The 19980-nt window shown below is 41.9% G+C and overlaps 1 protein-coding gene across 1 annotated transcript in view; it reads right to left on the bottom strand.

The window, feature by feature from the left end:
- The window catches only part of dock1 (dedicator of cytokinesis 1), a 357310-nt gene that overhangs the window by 311114 nt on the left and 26216 nt on the right, over positions 1-19980 (bottom strand). Inside the window, exon 2 of the mRNA XM_072667919.1 lies at positions 107-190. Within this exon, the coding sequence (XP_072524020.1) occupies positions 107-190 (84 nt within the window). The remainder of the gene's footprint in view (positions 1-106; positions 191-19980) is intronic.

Raw genomic sequence — 19980 nt, 5'->3', positions numbered from 1 at the left:
TCTACAGGTAAGTACGGCATCTACCATCAGATATCAAACTGCACAAGCCTTGTTTTCATTAAAGGTGTGCAAGGAGGAAACCCTTGCTGGTGTGTGTAAAGCTCACCTTCATAAGTCTCCAGTATGTGTACTGTGTCTCCAATCTGCAGTGACAGCTCCTCATCGCTGCGGGCATCATAATTATAGACAGCTGAGAAGAGAGAAAGAGAGAGAGAAAGATACAATCAATGACCTTACACCAGGAGAGACTGAGCATGCTGTGTTCATGTTTGAGGTTCATATGAAGACCATCTAAAGCAGTGGTTCCCAACACTGGTCAAAGAGAATCCCCTGCCCTGCACGTTTCAGTGGTTTCCATACAGCAGCTTCTGCTCAGGCAGTGCTTTAGTGTTAATTAGCTGGATCGGGTGTGCTGGAAGCAGGGTAGACACTGTAATGAGCAGGGAATATGCATTTCCATAGTAACCAGCAGTGTTACGCATTAATCTCCATTCTGTAAATACTGTGACCAGGAAGACCACCCCTATTTCTACAACAGTGTGGAGGAGGAACGCCATTCTCTATATAACATCTACACATCTAACATCTCCAGAATGCTGCAGATTCTGTAAACACTCTTTCTAGAACACTGGACGGAGAACAACGTTCCAGATCAATGTGAACTGGAAGAGCAGTCTACATCTAAAACAGGGTGGATGAGGAACAGCGTTCTAGATCAATGCAAGAAGGAAGAGTATTGCGCTTCTAGAACAGTGTGGATGAGGAACAGCATTCTAGATCAATGTTCTAGCAATGGAACAATCTTCCTGTTTGCATTGATCTAGAACGCTGTTCCTCATCCACACTGCAAACAGGAAGATTATTTTATTGCTAGAACAGTGGGGATGAGGAACAGCGTTCTAGATCAATGTTCTAGCAATGGAATAATCTTCCTGTTTGCATTGATCTAGAACGCTGTTCCTCATCCACACTGCAAACAGGAAGATTATTTTATTGCTAGAACAGTGGGGATGAGGAACAGCGTTCTAGATCAATGCAAGCAGGAAGAGTATTGCGCTTCTAGAACAGTGTGGATGAGGAACAGCATTCTAGATCAATGTTCTAGCAATGGAATAATCTTCCTGTTTGCAGTGTGGATGAGGAACAGCATTCTAGATCAATGTTCTAGCAATGGAATAATCATCCTGTTTGCAGTGTGGATGAGGAACAGCATTCTAGATCAATGCAAACAGGAAGATTATTCCATTGCTAGAACAGTGTGGATGAGGAACAGCGCTCTAGATCAGTGCAAAAAGGAAGAGCAGTCTACATCTAGAACAGTGTTGATAGTGGACATCATTCTAGAACAATGCAAATAGGAAGAGTAGTCCATTTCTAGAGATTCTACAAACACTCTTTCTAGAACATTGTGAATGGAGAACAACGTTCCAGAACAACGTGAAGAAAATTCTACTTCTAGAACAGTGTGGATAAGGAACATTACTCTAGAACAATGCGTTTCTAAAAATGTGGATGAGGAACAATCTAGAACATATCTAGAGATTCTGTGTGATCAGGAAGAGTGTTCTATTTCTGTTCTAGAACACTGAGCGGGGAACAACGTTCTAGGACAATATTCTGGCTTACTGAATGAGGGACACCACTGCAGAACAGTGTGGATGAGGAACAGCGCTCTAGATCAGTGCAAAAAGGAAGAGCAGTCTACATCTAGAACAGTGTTGATAGGGGACATCATTCTAGAACAATGCAAATACGAAGAGTAGTTCATTTCTATTCTAGATATGTTCTAGATTGTTCCTCATCCACACTTTTAGAAACGCATTGTTCTAGAGTAATGTTCCTTATCCTTATCCCACACTGTTCTAGAAAGAGAATGGACACCACTGCAGAACAGTGAAATGGGATGATGAGCGCCTTTGAATATCTAGTACAGTACGGTACGGTACGTATCCGGTACGCTACACCATTCAACCGCCTGTGTTTGCTGGTGCTGGGTGAGGAACGCTGGGTCAGTGTGCCCTGGTCTTCTCACACCTTTACCTTTCCTACGTCGAGCGAATCTTCAGTGAGGAGGTAATTGCCAGTCTCTCCTTATGAGAAAGGAATCCCTCTCCGAGAGCATTCACCGACGTCGCACATCGGCGTCTGCTGCTCTGACGGGCACAATGAGCAGCTTCACAATGCTCATAAGCAGTCCCATCCCACCACACTGCTTCACAAAGACACTCAAGGAACATTTGAGAGAGAGCGCGAGAGCGAGAACGAGAGAGAGAGGTGTAATACGTCCCCTCTATTCACTCCAGTTATTCATCTCGCGCCGTGCTTCACTGTGCTCTCGCTCAGACTTCAGGATAATAGTGTAGGACAGCACAAGAGGAACAAGATCAACCAGCAAGCAGTGAAGAATTACCGCCAATAAATTATCTACAAACCCTGAGAAATTACAGACAATAAATTATACTCAAGCTCAGGAAAACTGCAAACAACCAGTCATCAAATTCATAAACACTCACTCATAAAACACACAACAGCACATACATTTCCATAAATCTACCGTTTATAAACTGCCGACTGCTGAGATTTCAATTAATCCAGCGCTCCAATGTCAACAAACAATGGATGGCGAGTCTCAGCACTACAAACAGTGATTTACTCAGCTAATACACATACTGAGAAACACACACACACACACACACACACACACACACACACACACACACACACACACACATCCCTCCAAGGAAATACTTTACACTACAACTTCCATAGAGCGGCAGTGGCCGAAGTTCTCCATGGTTCTCCTCACTTGGATGACTGAGGCGAGCCCCCAGCACTCAACTCAACTACCAGTTATAAAGGCTTTTGCTAAAGTTCAACACATTCAAAGACCATATCCACCCTTTGAGGAAGTCATCAAGGCTGCTGTGAAGCCGAATATCTACTAATTAGGCTGCTAATTACACTAATTAGAGAGTGGAGGTACTGACAGGATCAAATGTTTGCTTCTCATGATCTAGTATGTTAAGGCTTTCAATGGCATTTCAATGACAGAGTCATGCTCAGAGGTAGAGGTGGGACCAACTGAGGCTGGACCAATCAGAATCTCCATTTTTGGCTGGGGGTGGGACAACAGGGTGTCAAACTAAGGATGAGCCAATCAGAATCTCCATTTTTAGCTGGATGGGACAATAGGGAGTCATTTTAATGGATCATGCATCAGCTAGATTAAGCCTGATCCAATTCCGATCCTTTGTTTTTACCGCTGTGTTCCAGCAGAGCTCACTGTTATTATATATAAAGCTATTACGGAAATGCTTTGTTTAACCAGTGTGAGAACCACACTAAACCAACACCGCTCAGTTCAATTCGTACAGGGGGAAGCGAACGCCAACACACACCCTATAGAAAAACTATAAACACCCATTACAAGACATTTTAGGAAAAGTAGCTACTAAACTAAATAAATCAGTGCAGAAGGTCTAATTATAGATAATAATATGATGGAGGCCTCGAGTGGTCCAGTGGAATAAGACACGGTCACTATGACCAGAGGGTTGCTAGTTCGACTCCTGGTCATGCACCTAGCCATTAGCAGCCGGGACCTTGCTGACCGGAACTGGCCATTGCTGGCTAAAGCATCAGAGCCGAGTACACGGTGCTATCCTCCAAGCACATTGGCTGCTCGACGATGTTGCATTGCGGTGGCTGGCTGTACATGTGATGGTCTCCACCCTCCCAGTGTTGGGAGCATTGCATGTGGTAGGGTTGGGTAATTGGTCATGCAAATTAGGGAGAAAATGGGTATAAATAAATAAATAGAAATACAATTTAATAAACAAATCGATTTTTCTTCAGTGTTATTTAGCAGCTCATCATATATAATCAGTATGGCTGTATAATTTATACAAACAAAGATTGGATAGTTACTGGCTGATGCTCAAAATGGATCAGGCATCCCAAATTTTGCTCAATTTATGCTACACTTACAATACAGCCAGACCTGCTATGCAGGTAGTGTGTAATACAGTGTTCCCCTCAGAACAGGCCGGATCCATCACCCAGGCCTGAGCCCAGCCCTGAAATCTAATCAGCCCAGCTCCACCACCTCTTCCATTCCCGCACAGACCTTTCATTTGCTCTGCTTTTGCTGCTGTCTCAAGTCCCGTTATTTATCCAGAACCTTCTGACACATGCTGAGAGCGAGCGTGAGCACGAAAACAACAAACAATGGCAGAGGAAAATGACATCAATAGCTCCACACAGAGCAGCAACAAGAACATACCGGAGATCAACCAACAGGAGCGAGAGACGAGGGCTTCCTTACACAACTCGCTGCCCTCGCTCTTCACACAGTGGAGTAAGCTGCACACTCACGCCTATGAATAAACAACAGTCCTGTCAGAAGACTTCATCTGCTCCATCTGTGCCCTGATCTGAGGTCCGTGATGCTCAGCGCTGAAACAAACGGCGGCTGCTTTTGACTTTATTGAAATAAAAGAGACGCTCCCAGTCATGGTAGCTCTCAAATGAACCCCCATATGTCCCCAGTCTTCAGTATGCACCAGGACACAGTACCGGAACTTCGACTTCCTTCTTACCAGGACTTCTCACAAGCTGCTGGGACGCAAATATGTGTAAAATAGGATCCAGGATTTCATGCGATTAAACCTGTAAATCTGTTTAGGTCCCTTCTTCTCGCTGCCACTACTGGTGTACGTGTGCATCTAACATTAGGGATGTCAAACACAGAACAGCCCAATAAAGGTCCAAACACGTCAATTTACAATCCAGGTCCTTAACGGCCACTACTTAATCGAGTTCTGACACTTTTTTTTTAAAGAAATCACTGATCCCTAAACCACAAACTGGGAGAGTGTTAAACTTTACAGCAGAACCAATCAGAATCTCCTTTGTTTTAGCTGGGATGGGATAAGAGACCATTCAAAAGGCTGGACCAATCAGAATCTCCTTTGTTTTAGCTGGGATGGGATAAGAGACAAATTCAAAGGTTATTAGCTGGGGGTGGGACAACAGAGTGTCAAACTCTAAGGCTGGACCAATCAGAATATCCATTTTTTGGCTGGGGTGGGACCACAGGTAGTCAAATTTAGGCTGAACCAATCAGAATCTCAGTTTCAGCGGGGGTGGTAAAACAGAGTCAAATTCAAAAGGCAGAGCCAATCAGAATCTCTGTTTTTAGCTGGGGGTGGGACAACAGTGTGTCAAACTGAGAGGCTGAACCAATCAGAATCTCTGTTTTTAGCTGGGGGTGGGACAACAGTGTCAAATTCAACAGACAGACAGACCAACGAACTAATGAACTAAGAGAGTGAGAGAGCACACAGGCGAGAGAGAGAGAGAGAGAGGGTGACAGATGATGGTAAAGTGCAAGAGAGACGGTGAAATTAAGAAAGAGAGGAAGGCAGCGGGCGAAAGGCAGTGAGAGCGAGAGAGACAGTGCGAAAGAAAGAGGGCGAGAGACAGCAAGAGCAAAGGATTGAGAGAGAGAGACAGAGAGAGAGAGGGTGAGCGAGAGCAAATGAGAGAGCGGCAGAATGAATATGTGCACTATGAGCAGTGAAAGCGGAAGAGGAACGGGGCCGGAGAGGACGAGTCTCAGCGAGAGTTGGCCGGGTCTGTATCTCTGGCAGTGAGCTGAAATCCCTGAAGCCCCCCAGCTCCCCCGAGTGCCGCTGCTCTGCTCAGCCGGCTCAGTGTGAAGCACAACCCCCTCCTCCATTCACACTCAGTCAATGAGCCCATTGAGGAGCGCTGCGCTGTGATGCGGCTGCAGGACCAACTCCAGGGTTATCACAGCAGAATAGATTTATACGTTCTACTGAAAACACACTCAGTTATATATAATCACACACACACACACACACACACACACTATTCTAACTATATTCAGAGTTTTAAAAAACAGTCATTAAATGAATAGAGAAAATAATCAGTAAATGAATCTGTATATTCAGCTGACAATAAAACCGTTCTGAAAAGCTCAACCTCACATGCATTATTTTTTTTAAAGGGAGGTATTTTACTGCTATTATTACACAGATCAGCCTAAAACTTCAGCAAAACTTGTTTTGTTCAACCAAGAATATCCATTTGAGAAGGAGGAGGATATGAAGAACAAAAAAGACGAACAAGAACAAAATTAAGAAAACCAACAAGACCAAGACGACCAACGAAAAGACCAACAAAAAGACCAAGACAACCAGCAAAAAGACCAACAAAAAAGACCAACAAAAAAGACCAAGACGACCAACAAAAAGACCAACAAAAAAGACCAAGACGACCAACAAAAAGACCAACAAAAAGACCAACAAAAAAGACCAAGACGACCAACAAACAGACCAACAAAAAAGACCAAGACGACCAACAAAAAGACCAACAAAAAGACCAACAAAAAAGACCAAGACGACCAACAAAAAGACCAACAAAAAAGACCAAGACGACCAACAAAAAGACCAACAAAAAGACCAACAAAAAAGACCAAGACGACCAACAAACAGACCAACAAAAAGACCAAGACGACCAACAAAAAGACCAACAAAAAAGACCAACAAAAAAGACCAAGACGACCAACAAAAAGACCAACAAAAAAGACCAAGACGACCAACAAAAAGACCAACAAAAAGACCAACAAAAAAGACCAAGACGACCAACAAACAGACCAACAAAAAGACCAAGACGACCAACAAAAAGACCAAGACGACCAACAAAAAGACCAACAAAAAGACCAACAAAAAAGACCAAGACGACCAACAAAAAGACCAACAAAAAAGACCAAGACGACCAACAAAAAGACCAACAAAAAGACCAACAAAAAAGACCAAGACGACCAACAAAAAGACCAACAAAAAAGACCAAGACGACCAACAAAAAGACCAACAAAAAGACCAACAAAAAAGACCAAGACGACCAACAAAAAGACCAACAAAAAAGACCAACAAAAAGACCAACAAAAAAGACCAAGACGACCAACAAAAAGACCAACAAAAAGACCAAGACGACCAACAAAAAGACCAACAAAAAGACCAACAAAAAGACCAAGACGACCAACAAAAAGACCAACAAAAAGACCAACAAAAAAGACCAAGACGACCAACAAAAAGACCAACAAAAAGACCAACAAAAAAGACCAAGACGACCAACAAAAAGACCAACAAAAAGACCAACAAAAAAGACCAAGACGACCAACAAAAAGACCAACAAAAAGACCAACAAAAAAGACCAAGACGACCAACAAAAAGACCAACAAAAAAGACCAAGACGACCAACAAAAAGACCAACAAAAAAGACCAAGACGACCAACAAAAAGACCAACAAAAAAGACCAAGACGACCAACAAAAAGACCAACAAAAAAGACCAAGACGACCAACAAAAAAGACCAAGACGACCAACAAAAAGACCAACAAAAAAGACCAAGACGACCAACAAAAAGACCAACAAAAAAGACCAAGACGACCAACAAAAAGACCAACAAAAAGACCAACACAACCAGCAAAAAGACCAACAAAAAGACCAACACAACCAGCAAAAAGACCAACAAAAAGACCAACACAACCAGCAAAAAGACCAACAAAAAGACCAAGACGACCAACAAAAAAGACCAAGAAGACAAAAACCCAACAAGCCTAAGAAGACCAACAACGACAAGGGGGAAATGGTGAAATAGTGAATACTGCGATTGCAAAAAAAAAAATTATATTTTCCAAAACGTTTATCACACCGCGCAAATTTCATACAGTTGCAACCCCATCATATACATCCACATTTATGTAGTTCTAGAAACACCACTGTCCCTCACAGTGACTCAGAGCTGGGTTCTGCCAGCCTCACTGACACACACACACACACACACACACACACACACACACACACACACACACACACACACACACACACACACACACACACACACACCTTGCCGGTGGTCATCATAAAACTGCTTCGGAAAGCCCAGTCATAATCTCCAATATGGCCAGTTCACACCTAAAACGACCCCAGTTGTACCTGAGGGCTGAAAACCACTCCATCAGAATCCATTACAGCTTTATAAAGCCGACAGATACGCTCCACTCAGCCCCAATCACTGAGAATCACAGCACATAATACTGGAGCTAAAACATCACTATTACCACTATTATAGCATTACCACTATTATAATTATTACTATTATTATTTTCTCATTATTTCAGTTATTGTAGTCCGTTTAGCTTCACATTATAAAAAGATAAAAGGCTTTTATAATAAAAAAATATATTTTTTTAGTTTTTTTTTTTTTTAAGTTGATTAAAAATTAAAAAGTTAAAAATTGACTGATAATTGATACTTGTATCTATTTTAAAGTTGTAAACCATGTAAAGACATCCTATCCTATACCCGCTAGAGCCCCCTCCTCCTCTCCTCCTACCACTAATCTAACCTGTAGGAGAGGAATGAGGAAACGAGAAACACTCCAGACAGGAAGCATCAGCATGCAATTCTTCTTTAGATGTTCCTCTAATGGGGTCTAATTGCCGGCTGTAGAGCGGAGACACAGGTCTGATGGGTTTAATTTGGCACAAGAAGGAACAAAAGAGCTCTTCAACCTAAACGACTACCAAGGGTTCCCTGTTCCCACATTAAATCAATCAATTACACCCAGTACTCAGTCATGTTTATCTGTACCGCTGCTGAGACAGCGCTCCAGCAATTAACCTGACTCACAGGACCACAGGACACAAAGCCGACGCCGAGCAGAGAGGTGTGTGTGTGGGGGGGACGGGGGGGGACGGGAAGAGAAAGTCAGAGACTGAATAAAAGCAGAATAAAAGCGAACAGGACTTCTCAGGAAAGAGAGAAGCAGCTGCCAGATCTCCGGCTGGGTTATAACGAGGCGGTCCTTTTCCAGTCATCAAACAGCCGGTCGGTGAGATTACGGCTCTCTGTCAGAACCTGGCACTCCTGCAGAACAGCATAGCAGGGTTAGACTAGTTTAACTCCGAGAAACTCGGCCATAAGATCTACGCCGCCTCCGTGGATCTGACATACAGCCATGAGGACGTGGTTAAAGCTCAGACCTGAGCTGAAGCTGTAAACGCGACCTCAGCTCCTCCTGAATGAACTGAATGGAGCATCATCACGAACACAGGGTTGCTGGGCTGCTACGATGCCGCTAATTGGTTTCTAGGTGGTTGCTATAGTGATGCAGGGTGGCTGCTGTGGTGTTGCTTAGTGGTTGTTAAGGTTTAGCTAAGCAGCTGCTAAGCACCTGGTATCCCAGGTGGTTGCTATGGTAATCAGAACCAGAATCCAGCATCGAAATGTCGGATAATTAGTCCTGGACCACAAATCTTCCTCTTGAAGGATTTGGATGGACTCCAGAGAAGGCAGGAGGTGGTTTGCTATGGTGTTGGTAAGATGCTAGGAGATCTTCAGTGGTTGCTACAGTGTTGCTAGGTCTATGCCAACTAGCTAGAACGCCACCAGCTACAGAGCATTGTTTTTCATGTGCCAATGTAGGATGATTAGTCCTGGATCACAAACGTTACTCCAGCTCCACCTGGACGAACTGAACTGAGCTCCATCACAAGAGAACGCATCACCAGTAAAGGTGATCTTGGGCCATGTGCTGAAGCTCCAGGGCATCCTGTGCTATTGGCAATGCTGAGCAATGGGTGCACCTTAAAGCAGTGGAATTAGGGATGACTGGACATAAACATAGGAACACTGTGTATGAATTAGCAGGTCATGCTGGGCTAAGAGGAAATCCGGTCTTCCTGCCGGTCTGGCTTCTGCTCTTCAAGTTCCCTGCACGACTGCGGCTTCCTCAGAATGCAGCCCGACAGCCCTGTTATAGTAACACTACAGCGTTTTTAGAGGCAATTAATCTGCTGCAATCAAAACCGCACAGGCCCACTCAGAAAACACCACATTCCTGTTCCAGAAACACTACAGACATTTTAACCCATCATTGTTTTATAATTATTTCTTTTTATATATATATAAATTTACTCATTTACGCATTTTCTCCCCAATTTAGATCGGCAATTACCCGACCAGTACGTAATGGGATAGTGCCTTAGTCCGCTTAGTCCCGTTTTAACCTATTTGAGTAAAGGGGAGCAGGTTCTGCTAGCTGGTGGGTTTTTTTCTGTGTTGTTGTATTAAGCAGAACTTCTAAAAACTAGAAAGTCGTATTTCCTGAAGGTTAGACAGAATGGCTGAGCACTGGAAGTGATTCCCACTTTCAGGCAGTTGCTAGTCTGCAGGTATGTGGTCACTAAGGCAATACAGGTCTTACATGGTATGGTATTCCAGGTGGTTGCATTAGCATTGCCAGGTGGATGTTACGGTTTCCCAAGTGGTTGCAACGGTGTAACTAAATAGCTGCTATGGGCATCCCACATGGTTACTACAGTGTTGCCTGATGGGTGCGCCATAGTGTTGCAAGGTGGTTGCTATTTTACTTCAGGCTGCTAGGGTTTTTCTTAATGGTTGCTAAGGTGTTGCTATGGTACCCAACCAGTGGTTGAACAATTAATTGGATCCTCCTGTCAATTAGTGGTCTCATGCAGAGCTACTGTAACCGCTAACTCATGAAATATGGATCGTATTATTTGATCAGCTGATCAGGATCGGCTAAATAATCATTCAAATGGGCTGAAATTGATACATGGATCGATCAATACACGGACCATCAACCGTGACCTTTCAAATTTCCATTGCAGTTAAAATGTAAAAGTGACAGAAACTGTTTTCCACACTGTGGAGGTTTTGCAATGCCAATCAATCCATAGATCACCTGGGTGCTGAACTGTGGGGGCGATCCACATGAACCATAGGTAGGTAGACAGATACTTTATTGATCCCAGAGGAAATGTTGCATGTAGCAGCAAAACACAATTAGCAGACTAAATGAACAGGTACAGACAGGACACTGATACAGATACAGATATAAATATAATGATTAAATCATGAAATTAAGATAAGTACATCCAGATGGACGAATAAAAAAATACAATTTTTATCATCTGTATATTGTCCATAATTACTGCACTCAGTCTATTGATAACATACATCCCCACTCGGATGAACTGAAGAGCCTAATAGCTTGAGGGACATAAGGCTGATCTCCAAGCTATTCGTTGAGATCAGCTATGAGCAGTTACTCATTACTAGGCAGCCCATACAATCTGACTTTGCCGTTTTGTGCAGTTTGTGGGTTGGTGGGTATTGCAGATATCTAAATATATGTGCACAAGCAATAAACAACTGGGTTTGTCAGTCGTTATCCCCCTTAAGATGAAGAATTGGTGTTGATTTCAGTGAAGCAAACATCCTGCAGACTCTATAGCCCAATTACATTTCAACAGAAACACGGACATGTTTATTAATTGAGTATTTTAATGAACTAGGCATGTCCACACCGCAAATACACAAGCACACATCGACTCAGTACAGAGGATCTATTCCCAGCTAAGTCCCTACTCATCACTCTGACGCACCATAACTGGCTAATATTTTAGAGGCTGGAACAAATTGGTCCTAATGGCGTCTTACTGTTCGGAGAATTAGCATAATCCGCCCAGACCGAAAAAATGAATAAATAAAAAATCTGTTTGCTTGTATCTTCCTCTTGTAATGGTTCTCTGAGGCTCATTTTCCTATTGTTTGCAGATTGTCTCTAATGCAAAAGAGAAGACTATGATAATGACACTAACTTACTGACTTCATAAGTAAAGCTTTAACACCGCTCTCGCTGAAACGGAGACGGCACAAACTGGGAAGTATTAAAAAAAAGAAGAGACACCCAAAGCTGTAAAAAGCAATCTGAAACTGTAGGGGAACTAGTGTGTGCATGCTTCCTCCCGCCCATCCTTGTTTTTTCTCGAGGCAGATCGAAAGATTAACAAAAACTCATCATTAACATCTGATTTTATCTCAAGGCACAGAAAAGCTTAACTAAATTATCGGTAATATATGCGCCATGTCAGATTTTCAAAAGCCACAATTAACAGCTCCGAAGCTGTAGGCATCAGATTGTAAATGCCACCGAAGCTTAGAAAAAACAAGGGCTACAAAAAAAGAAAAATCAACCATCGGAACTGTTGGAGGAGCTATCGATTTTCACCCAGGAGAGGCCGCAAGCAAAATCCCCCCAGATAACAACTTTATCCATGTTTCTCAAGTAGAACAATCAAAGGCAACACGTGTCTCAGCGCTATAGATTCTGGAGCAGCTGGCCTGGTGTGTCTGGGTGTGGGCGGGAGATGGAGAGATAATGAGAGGAGATGTATGAGGGAGAAAGAGGATAGTGGCCCAGCATCCCATAAACAGAGAGGGTCATCGGTACCCAGGAACAGATAGAAGAGGGGCTATGGGAATAATGAACGGAGGACAGTGAAGCTGGACAGTGAAGCTGGACAGTGAAGCCGGACAGTGAACACCCACACCAACAGCAAGGCCAGGCCTGGCCTGCAGAGACACAGAACACCAGCTAATGTGGTCTGCTCAGTGCAGTGGTCCCAGAGTTGGCTTTAGAGCATGGAAGTCCTCACGAACAAGGTCTAGATGTGTAAGGACACATAGTCAACATCATGCAAAAAACATGTATCTCCAAAATGGCAGATTTAGAGAAGAAGGAAAAACACTTCTTCACTTTTAATGGATGTCAAAGTAAAAATATTTTATTCTAAGCCATTTCAGAGCATTTCTATTGGTCCATTTATCATGAAATTGTGGATTATAAAGAGCAGCAGCTAAATTCACATTATGTTAAAGTGAAAAACAGCAAAAATAAGAATTTTTGGTTCCCAAAAGCATTTTTTTTTTGACAGAAATCTAATTTATTATAACAAATATAATTTAACATAAAATATAAACAGGTTTAAGTGTGTGTTTGGGTAAAGTGTCCACTTTACTCAGAGAGGATGCACCCAGATTCCTGAAATTAATAATTAAATGAAAGATGGAACAAGTCCACTGTCCCGTGTTTCCTACAAGACATAAATTAGCAAGTGGTCTGCCCTGTAATCCAAATTAGATACCCTTTTAAATATAATAAACAATCATTCCTGATTCTGAATTGTTGAATTTCATGCGACACTCCTGTTCTTATTTTGTGAATCACAGTAATGTAAAAAGATATTTGAACATATTTAAACATCTGGACATTTTATCAGCACACCCTCCTTCCACTGCTACCTGCCTAATGACCATGTTAAAACCTAAATGGACTCTTAACTATCTGCCACTATTAATATCACCACTATTACCCATCATTACTCTGCCCATCATTGCCAGGACTATATTAAGTTCTACTACACCATGATTAATATATGATTATGATCAGAGCAGTTCAACATAATAGATGGCTTGGTAATTTTTATCAATCATTAATAAATAGTTCTAAACAGAGGAGGACGGGTCGGGTCCCCCTTGTGAGTCTTGGTTCCTCCCAAGGTTTCTTCCTCCAGCTCTGAGGGAGGTTCTCCTTGCCACTGTTGCCATTGGGGCTCACTGGGGGTCTTTGATCCATCATGTCTTCTTACGTTATTTCTTTTTTTTCTGTTTTTTTACTAATTACTAATTATGTAAAGCTGCTTTGTGACGACAACAGCTGTAAAAAGCTATACAAATAAATTTGACTTGACTTGATCTTCATAGGATCAACACTGAGAGATGGAGGTAATCTAACTAAACTCACCCAACTGAAGAAACGTCTTTAATCATCATTTATAAAACAGAATTTATTAAACAGAAATTAATTTTCTATTAGCAAAAAGTTCAGCCCCCTTCCACACACATTTATTACTCCTTCAAATGTGTAGAATTAGACTCAGGAGCAGAAGATCAGCTGCAGATGATCAGAACATGGTTGGAGAGGATTATTCTGAAGGAGTCTGGAGTCTTATTTAAACCTCAGACGTTTAGTCTGGTCTGATCTTGATGGTTGAAGTGAGGGGTGAAGAAGATCACCACCATCATGACCAGATCCAGAGAGCTCTCTGAGGCCTTCAGAAAGAAGGGTGGAGATACAGAGGAGTCTGGGAAGAGGTTTAAGAAGATCTCAGAACAGTTAGAAATCATCTACAAGTGGAACAGCTGACCAACATGACCAGGTCAGGACGTCCCAGCAAGTTCAGACCAACAGCAGAACCATCAGATGAGTAAAGTTGTCTCTAACAATGCCTATTCTGGTATATCCAGAACATACTACATCCACCTGGGCCTGGTGAAGTAAGCTAGTGAAGGTAAAATGAAGGTTTTTCTAAAAAGTAGACTACCATCATTCAATCTACAATTAAACCAAGTTCAGAGCTTGATACAAGTCTCAGAGTCGGTTCCTTCCTAAATAAACAAAACAATTATTAAACACTGGTTCTAAATCCAGTTGACTGGATTCATTAAGCAGCTGAGGAATGGATTATATCTCGCGTTAGAAATCGACAAGCCTCTGTAGCCTGCCTGAAATCATTTGGCAATCTGCAGGCGCAGTCAGATTGGGATAAAACTAATTAACCTCGCTCGGTTCCTCAGGCACTCCAAAACTCTGTGGGATGAGCCTCCGTGGCACTGAGAGACCTGGGGGACGCGACAAAATCGCAATGCCTTTCATCACCTGAGTCCGAGACGGCCTAAAGCTCTGTACCTCTGCATCTTATTTAACTTTCCAGTCACACACACCAAGAGGAAACACCTACTGAAGGTAGACAGTACAAAACCTTATATGTAATCATAATTAGGGCTGCCATAATTAAACTTGATTACTTGATTAAAAAAGTAAATTAAAATTTACTGCAACTAATTGGTGGTGATTAGTTTCTATGATGATGATGATCCATATTTTAAATGATCCGATTGGTCTATTTTACAACAAGAAACAAAGCCTGATGGGGACGCCACTTACACCATACAGTTCAAACTGAGTGTCATTACTCCAGTACAGGACAGGACAGTACAATGACCCCATCAAGCTACCGGAGGTGCAGTGAAAGAAATGGATATTTAAAGAAAAAAAGAAAAAATAAAAAGGACAAAAGTATTGGGACACCTGGTCATTCATCATTTCTTAAGTATTAAAAAGAGCTTATCCTGCTTTTGTTGGAATAACTGTCTCTAAAAAGACTTTCTACTATATTTCTGCTATATTTTAGTTTGCTGTGAGGATTTGATTGCAATCAGAGACAAGAGCATTGGGGAGGCCAGGTTGTTGGGGATGAGGTGGGGTGATGATGATCATTATCATCATCATCAACATCATCATCATCATCCAACTGCCCAACTCATCCCAAAAGTATTAGATGGAGCACCATCCATCCATCACTTCCAGAGAACACTGTTCCAGTGCTCCACAGCTCAATACTGGGGGGCTTTATACCCCTCTAGCTAGCTTCAGCATCGTCTTCGCAATGTGGGAATGTGCAATAGCCATAGGAGGATGTGTGTCATAAGGCAAATTTAACATTACAACTTTTTGGCTGCTTGATGCAAAAGAAAAATCTGAACTGTTCATTTTCCAGGACATATCTACAAGAGGCAGACTATATCTGCCCAATTTAATTTATTTTACTGCAATCTGTGACCCACAGTGTGGATTATTACTATTATACTGTATATTGGATCTTTGACTTCTGATGAGAACTGGTGAGCATTCTTGTATTTACTGAAATTGCCATATATACTGTAAAAAAAAAAAAAAAAAAAAAAAAAAACACATTAATGCAAAGTCTGTATTTTTACCCCAATATAATCAATAGCCCTGCCTGGAGTTAGACATGACGCCAATAGGTTCACATTTTCCTGCTTCAGAGATTATGCTTATTCTATTGGCAATACTTCTCTACAGGGACTACACAAGCTATGCATGTGTGCATCTGCATATCTGTCTCAGCAATAGGTTAGAAGGGGTGTCCACAAACATTTGGCCATATAGTGTAAGAGCATTAGCAGCTTAGTGTTCAATCAAGTAGGACTGAAGCACGCAGGACATAGCTTGACAGATCAGTACAGAGAGCTCTACAGTCCATATGTGCATATTCTTTAACAGACAGCAGCCCACTACTCAGCTAGCAGGATAACCGCAGAAAATGAAGCCTTCCACTCCTGCAATACAGAATATTACTCCCAGGGAAAGACGAAGACAGGAAGGAACGGTCTGATCAATGAACAGGAACCCGGACAAAACTTCTCTGGCCAGGAACCAAGACTCAAGGTGCAAACAGAGTCATCTGAGTAATGGTCACGCATTCAAACTCTGCCAAAGACTGCGCTCAATCTAAGAGCTGACGGACTGAATCAATATCATCTCCCTCATCATAAAGGAACACACACCCAAACGTGGCCACACTTCTTCGGTCTTCTTCCTGTCACACCAAACGTGAAGACCGGTGAAGACCCTGGCCTTGTAACTATGTGAAATATAGGCATACGATAACACCAGCCCTCGCTCCTGTCTCAAGACAAGGCCAGAGAGTCTGCAGGCATACGCAGGCAAGCAAAATCTGGCACTTAGTAAATAGCAAACCCACAGGATGTGCAAAAACACACACACACACACACACACACACACACACACACACACACACACAGTTTATATAGTCTATGCAGAGAAGTACTGCCAATAGAACAGGACTGTCTGGAGCAGACAAACATGAACCTATTGGCACCATGCTGCCTAATGCCAGGCGTGGGCTAGAGGGGCATTAAGCCCCCCCATCATTAAGCTGTGGAGCAGTGGAAGAACTGTGTTCTCTGGAATATTGGATGGTGGTGCTCCATCCAATATTTTGTAGTTGGGATGAGTTGGAGGGGTATTGACCCGGCATCCTGATCCACTAACGCACCTGTCGCTGAATGCAATCAAATCCTCATAGCAATGCTCCTCTAAAATATAGTAGAAAGCTTTCTAAAGTTACAGACAGTATATACACACACACACACACACACACACATATACATATATATATATACACACACACACATACATACATATATATATACACACACACACACACACACACACACACACACTATGTATATAATAACATTTATATATAAGAAATAAGTAGATAAACGGATAAACCCTTTAATATCCTTGATTTTGGGAAAAAACTATGAATGAGCAAGTGTCCCAATACTTTTGTCATATAGCGTATATACTATCACTTGACCGGTGCCACTGGAACCAGATCATTAAAATGCTACTCGTCTGGTTTTAATGTTTTGGCTGATGGATGCCTAGATACATCACTGACTGGCATTTTAACATAAGACAATACGAGGGTTCTTTAAGTAACGCCATAGCAGAACCACTTTGGAGCTCATCAAGAACCTCTTAAAGGCTTAAAAAGCTTGTTCACACTAATCTCTTTTACAAACTCTGTTCTTTATGGAACCAAAAGTGGATCTTTTTAATAGCATCTCTCAAAGAACCACCTGAAGTACCATGATTTGTATGAAATAAAATATATAAAAATATACAAAAGTATAAAAATGAGAGCATTAAGGGTTGTATGACATTGCAAAACTATTATTATTACTATTATTAATAATAATACTATTATTACTATTATTATGACCCTTCGTCTGTAACATCTAAGCTCTGGAAGCTATAAAGGTTCAAGCAGGACTTCTGATGCCTGCTCTGATGCCTCCGTCTCCGTGGCTTAACCTTACTGTGGAACGGGAATGCACCCACAGTAAAGCATGAAGCTGCAGGAAGCTGCAGGAAGCTGCAGGAACTGCTCTGGGACTAAGAGACTCTGTCCAGAGACTGCTGGTGTGTACAGGAATTGTGCAGTGCGCAGTCTTTATGCACAATCATGCCATTGTGCGCTTTGTGAGGTAGTGCACAGATTCTGGTGATGCAGTCATCCCGCTGAGTCATCAGCTATTGTTGCTTCTATGCGTAGCTACAAATGTGCACACCGAGAACGCTGGAGCACATTCAACCCCACGGCAATCAGAAACAATAGGGGACAGGTTTGTGCCAAGATCTGTTTGAAGGTTTTAAATCAACCCTACCCCGATTATCCTTCCCTACAACCACAACACCTTCAGGGGGTGAAATAAAGGAGGCCTTAGTGCCACCTGCATGGCTATAGAGACAGGGGTGGGGAGTAAAGAATAGGTGCTGCTTTTCTTGTACTTGACCCTGTGTTACATATTTGATGGATATTTGAGTTTTTAAGACCTCTGCAACATCAGTGATAATGAAATAATTAATTAGTGTGTATAATTAATAAATAAATGATAAAATTAATATAAAATAAATGAAACATTCTAATATAATAATAAACCTTCAGTTCTCTTTGGGAATGACAGAGCTAAACTTCGGTTCACATCACATGAGAAGACCATATATCATCACATTCACCATCAGAGAACTGAATATGAAGTAAGGGCTATATATATATATATATATATATATATATATATATATATATATATATATATATATATATATATATATATATATGTGTGTGTGTGTGTGTGAGAGAGAGAGAGAGAATATATATATATATATATATATATATATATATATATATATATATATATATATATATATATATATATATATATATATATATATATATATATATACATATACACACACACACACACCCCTGATAAAATGGGAAGCATTTTTTGCACAAGCATTTGCACTAAACTTTACTACCGCACTGGACTCAATATTTATTACACACTGCATAATTTGCACACTACCCCCAATTATTTATTATTCTCTGTCTGCACTGTGTTGTGTTGTCTGTCTGCACTGTGTCTATGTTGCACCATGGTCCAGGAGGAGCGTTGTTTCGTTTCACTGTGTACTCTGTATGTAGCTGAAATGACAATAAAACCCACTTGACTTGGTTACTCACGGTGTTGATAATGGAGACACCAGACCCATCAGTCATGATCTTTACTCTTTCACACACATGCCCTGAGACCTGACTCACAGCTCAGCTCCATGACGCAGTGCTGCTAATGCGTTCTCACACACATACGCATAAATAAACACCTGCAGGATAAGGTATAAAGCATAGTGCTTAAACACACACACACACACACACACTCATTCAGCGATGCCACTGGTTAGTGAAGGTGCCAGAGGTAAAGCCCCGGAGATCAGTCATTAATCTTACTCACTCCTCCTCATCGCCAATGACATTCAAAAGACTGCCGTGACATTTATGAGAGCATCAACAGCAGATGGGTTAACTGAACAGAGGCAGGAGCGTACAAATAGCCACAACAAGCAGCCTTGGGACAGTAAGTGATAATACCAATCTCACAACCCCTCCTACCGTCACTCGTAAACACCACCCTTCTATACACACTATACGTCCAAATGTTTGTGGACACCATTTCTAACGAATGCATTCAGCTACACAGCTTGTCTAGTCCTTGTGGAGAAGAACTGCCAATAGAATAGGACCATCTCTGGAGCAGATAAACACAAACCTGTTGGCACCATGCTGCCTAATGCCAGGGGTGGGCTAGAAGGGATGTAAAGCCCCCAGCTTTGAGGCGTGGAGCAGTGGAAGACTTGTGTTCGATCCTTTTTGGAGGAGGTGGCGTGGCGATCCTCTAACATCCTGATCCCACTAACACTCTTGTCGGTGAATGCAATCAAATCCTCACAGCAATGACCCTCCTAAATGAATCTAGTAGAAAGCCGTTGTCCAATAAAAGTAGGATAAGCTCTGCTATTCTTACGAAGCAATGAATAAGCAGGTGTCCGAATACTTTTGTCCTTATAGCGTGGCAGGTATAAGTAATCATTTCACACTTTGAAGTGGCACTCCTCCACCCAAACACGCACACCTACACCCAAACACACACTTATTTCCCACTTATTAGTATGCCACATTTGCCCTCCCCTGGGACAAATCATCTGCCTCAGTCCTATTTGAAATTCATTCCCAGCGCGGCATCTTTTTTGGGAGAAACGGAGAGTTCAATCTCAGTTCAGCTCTCAC

This window comes from Salminus brasiliensis, chromosome 22 (assembly GCF_030463535.1).
Source record: "Salminus brasiliensis chromosome 22, fSalBra1.hap2, whole genome shotgun sequence".
Classification (NCBI taxonomy): Eukaryota; Metazoa; Chordata; class Actinopteri; order Characiformes; family Bryconidae; genus Salminus; species Salminus brasiliensis.
Note: the sequence above shows the minus strand (reverse complement) of the source record. Positions and strands in the feature narration are given on the sequence as shown.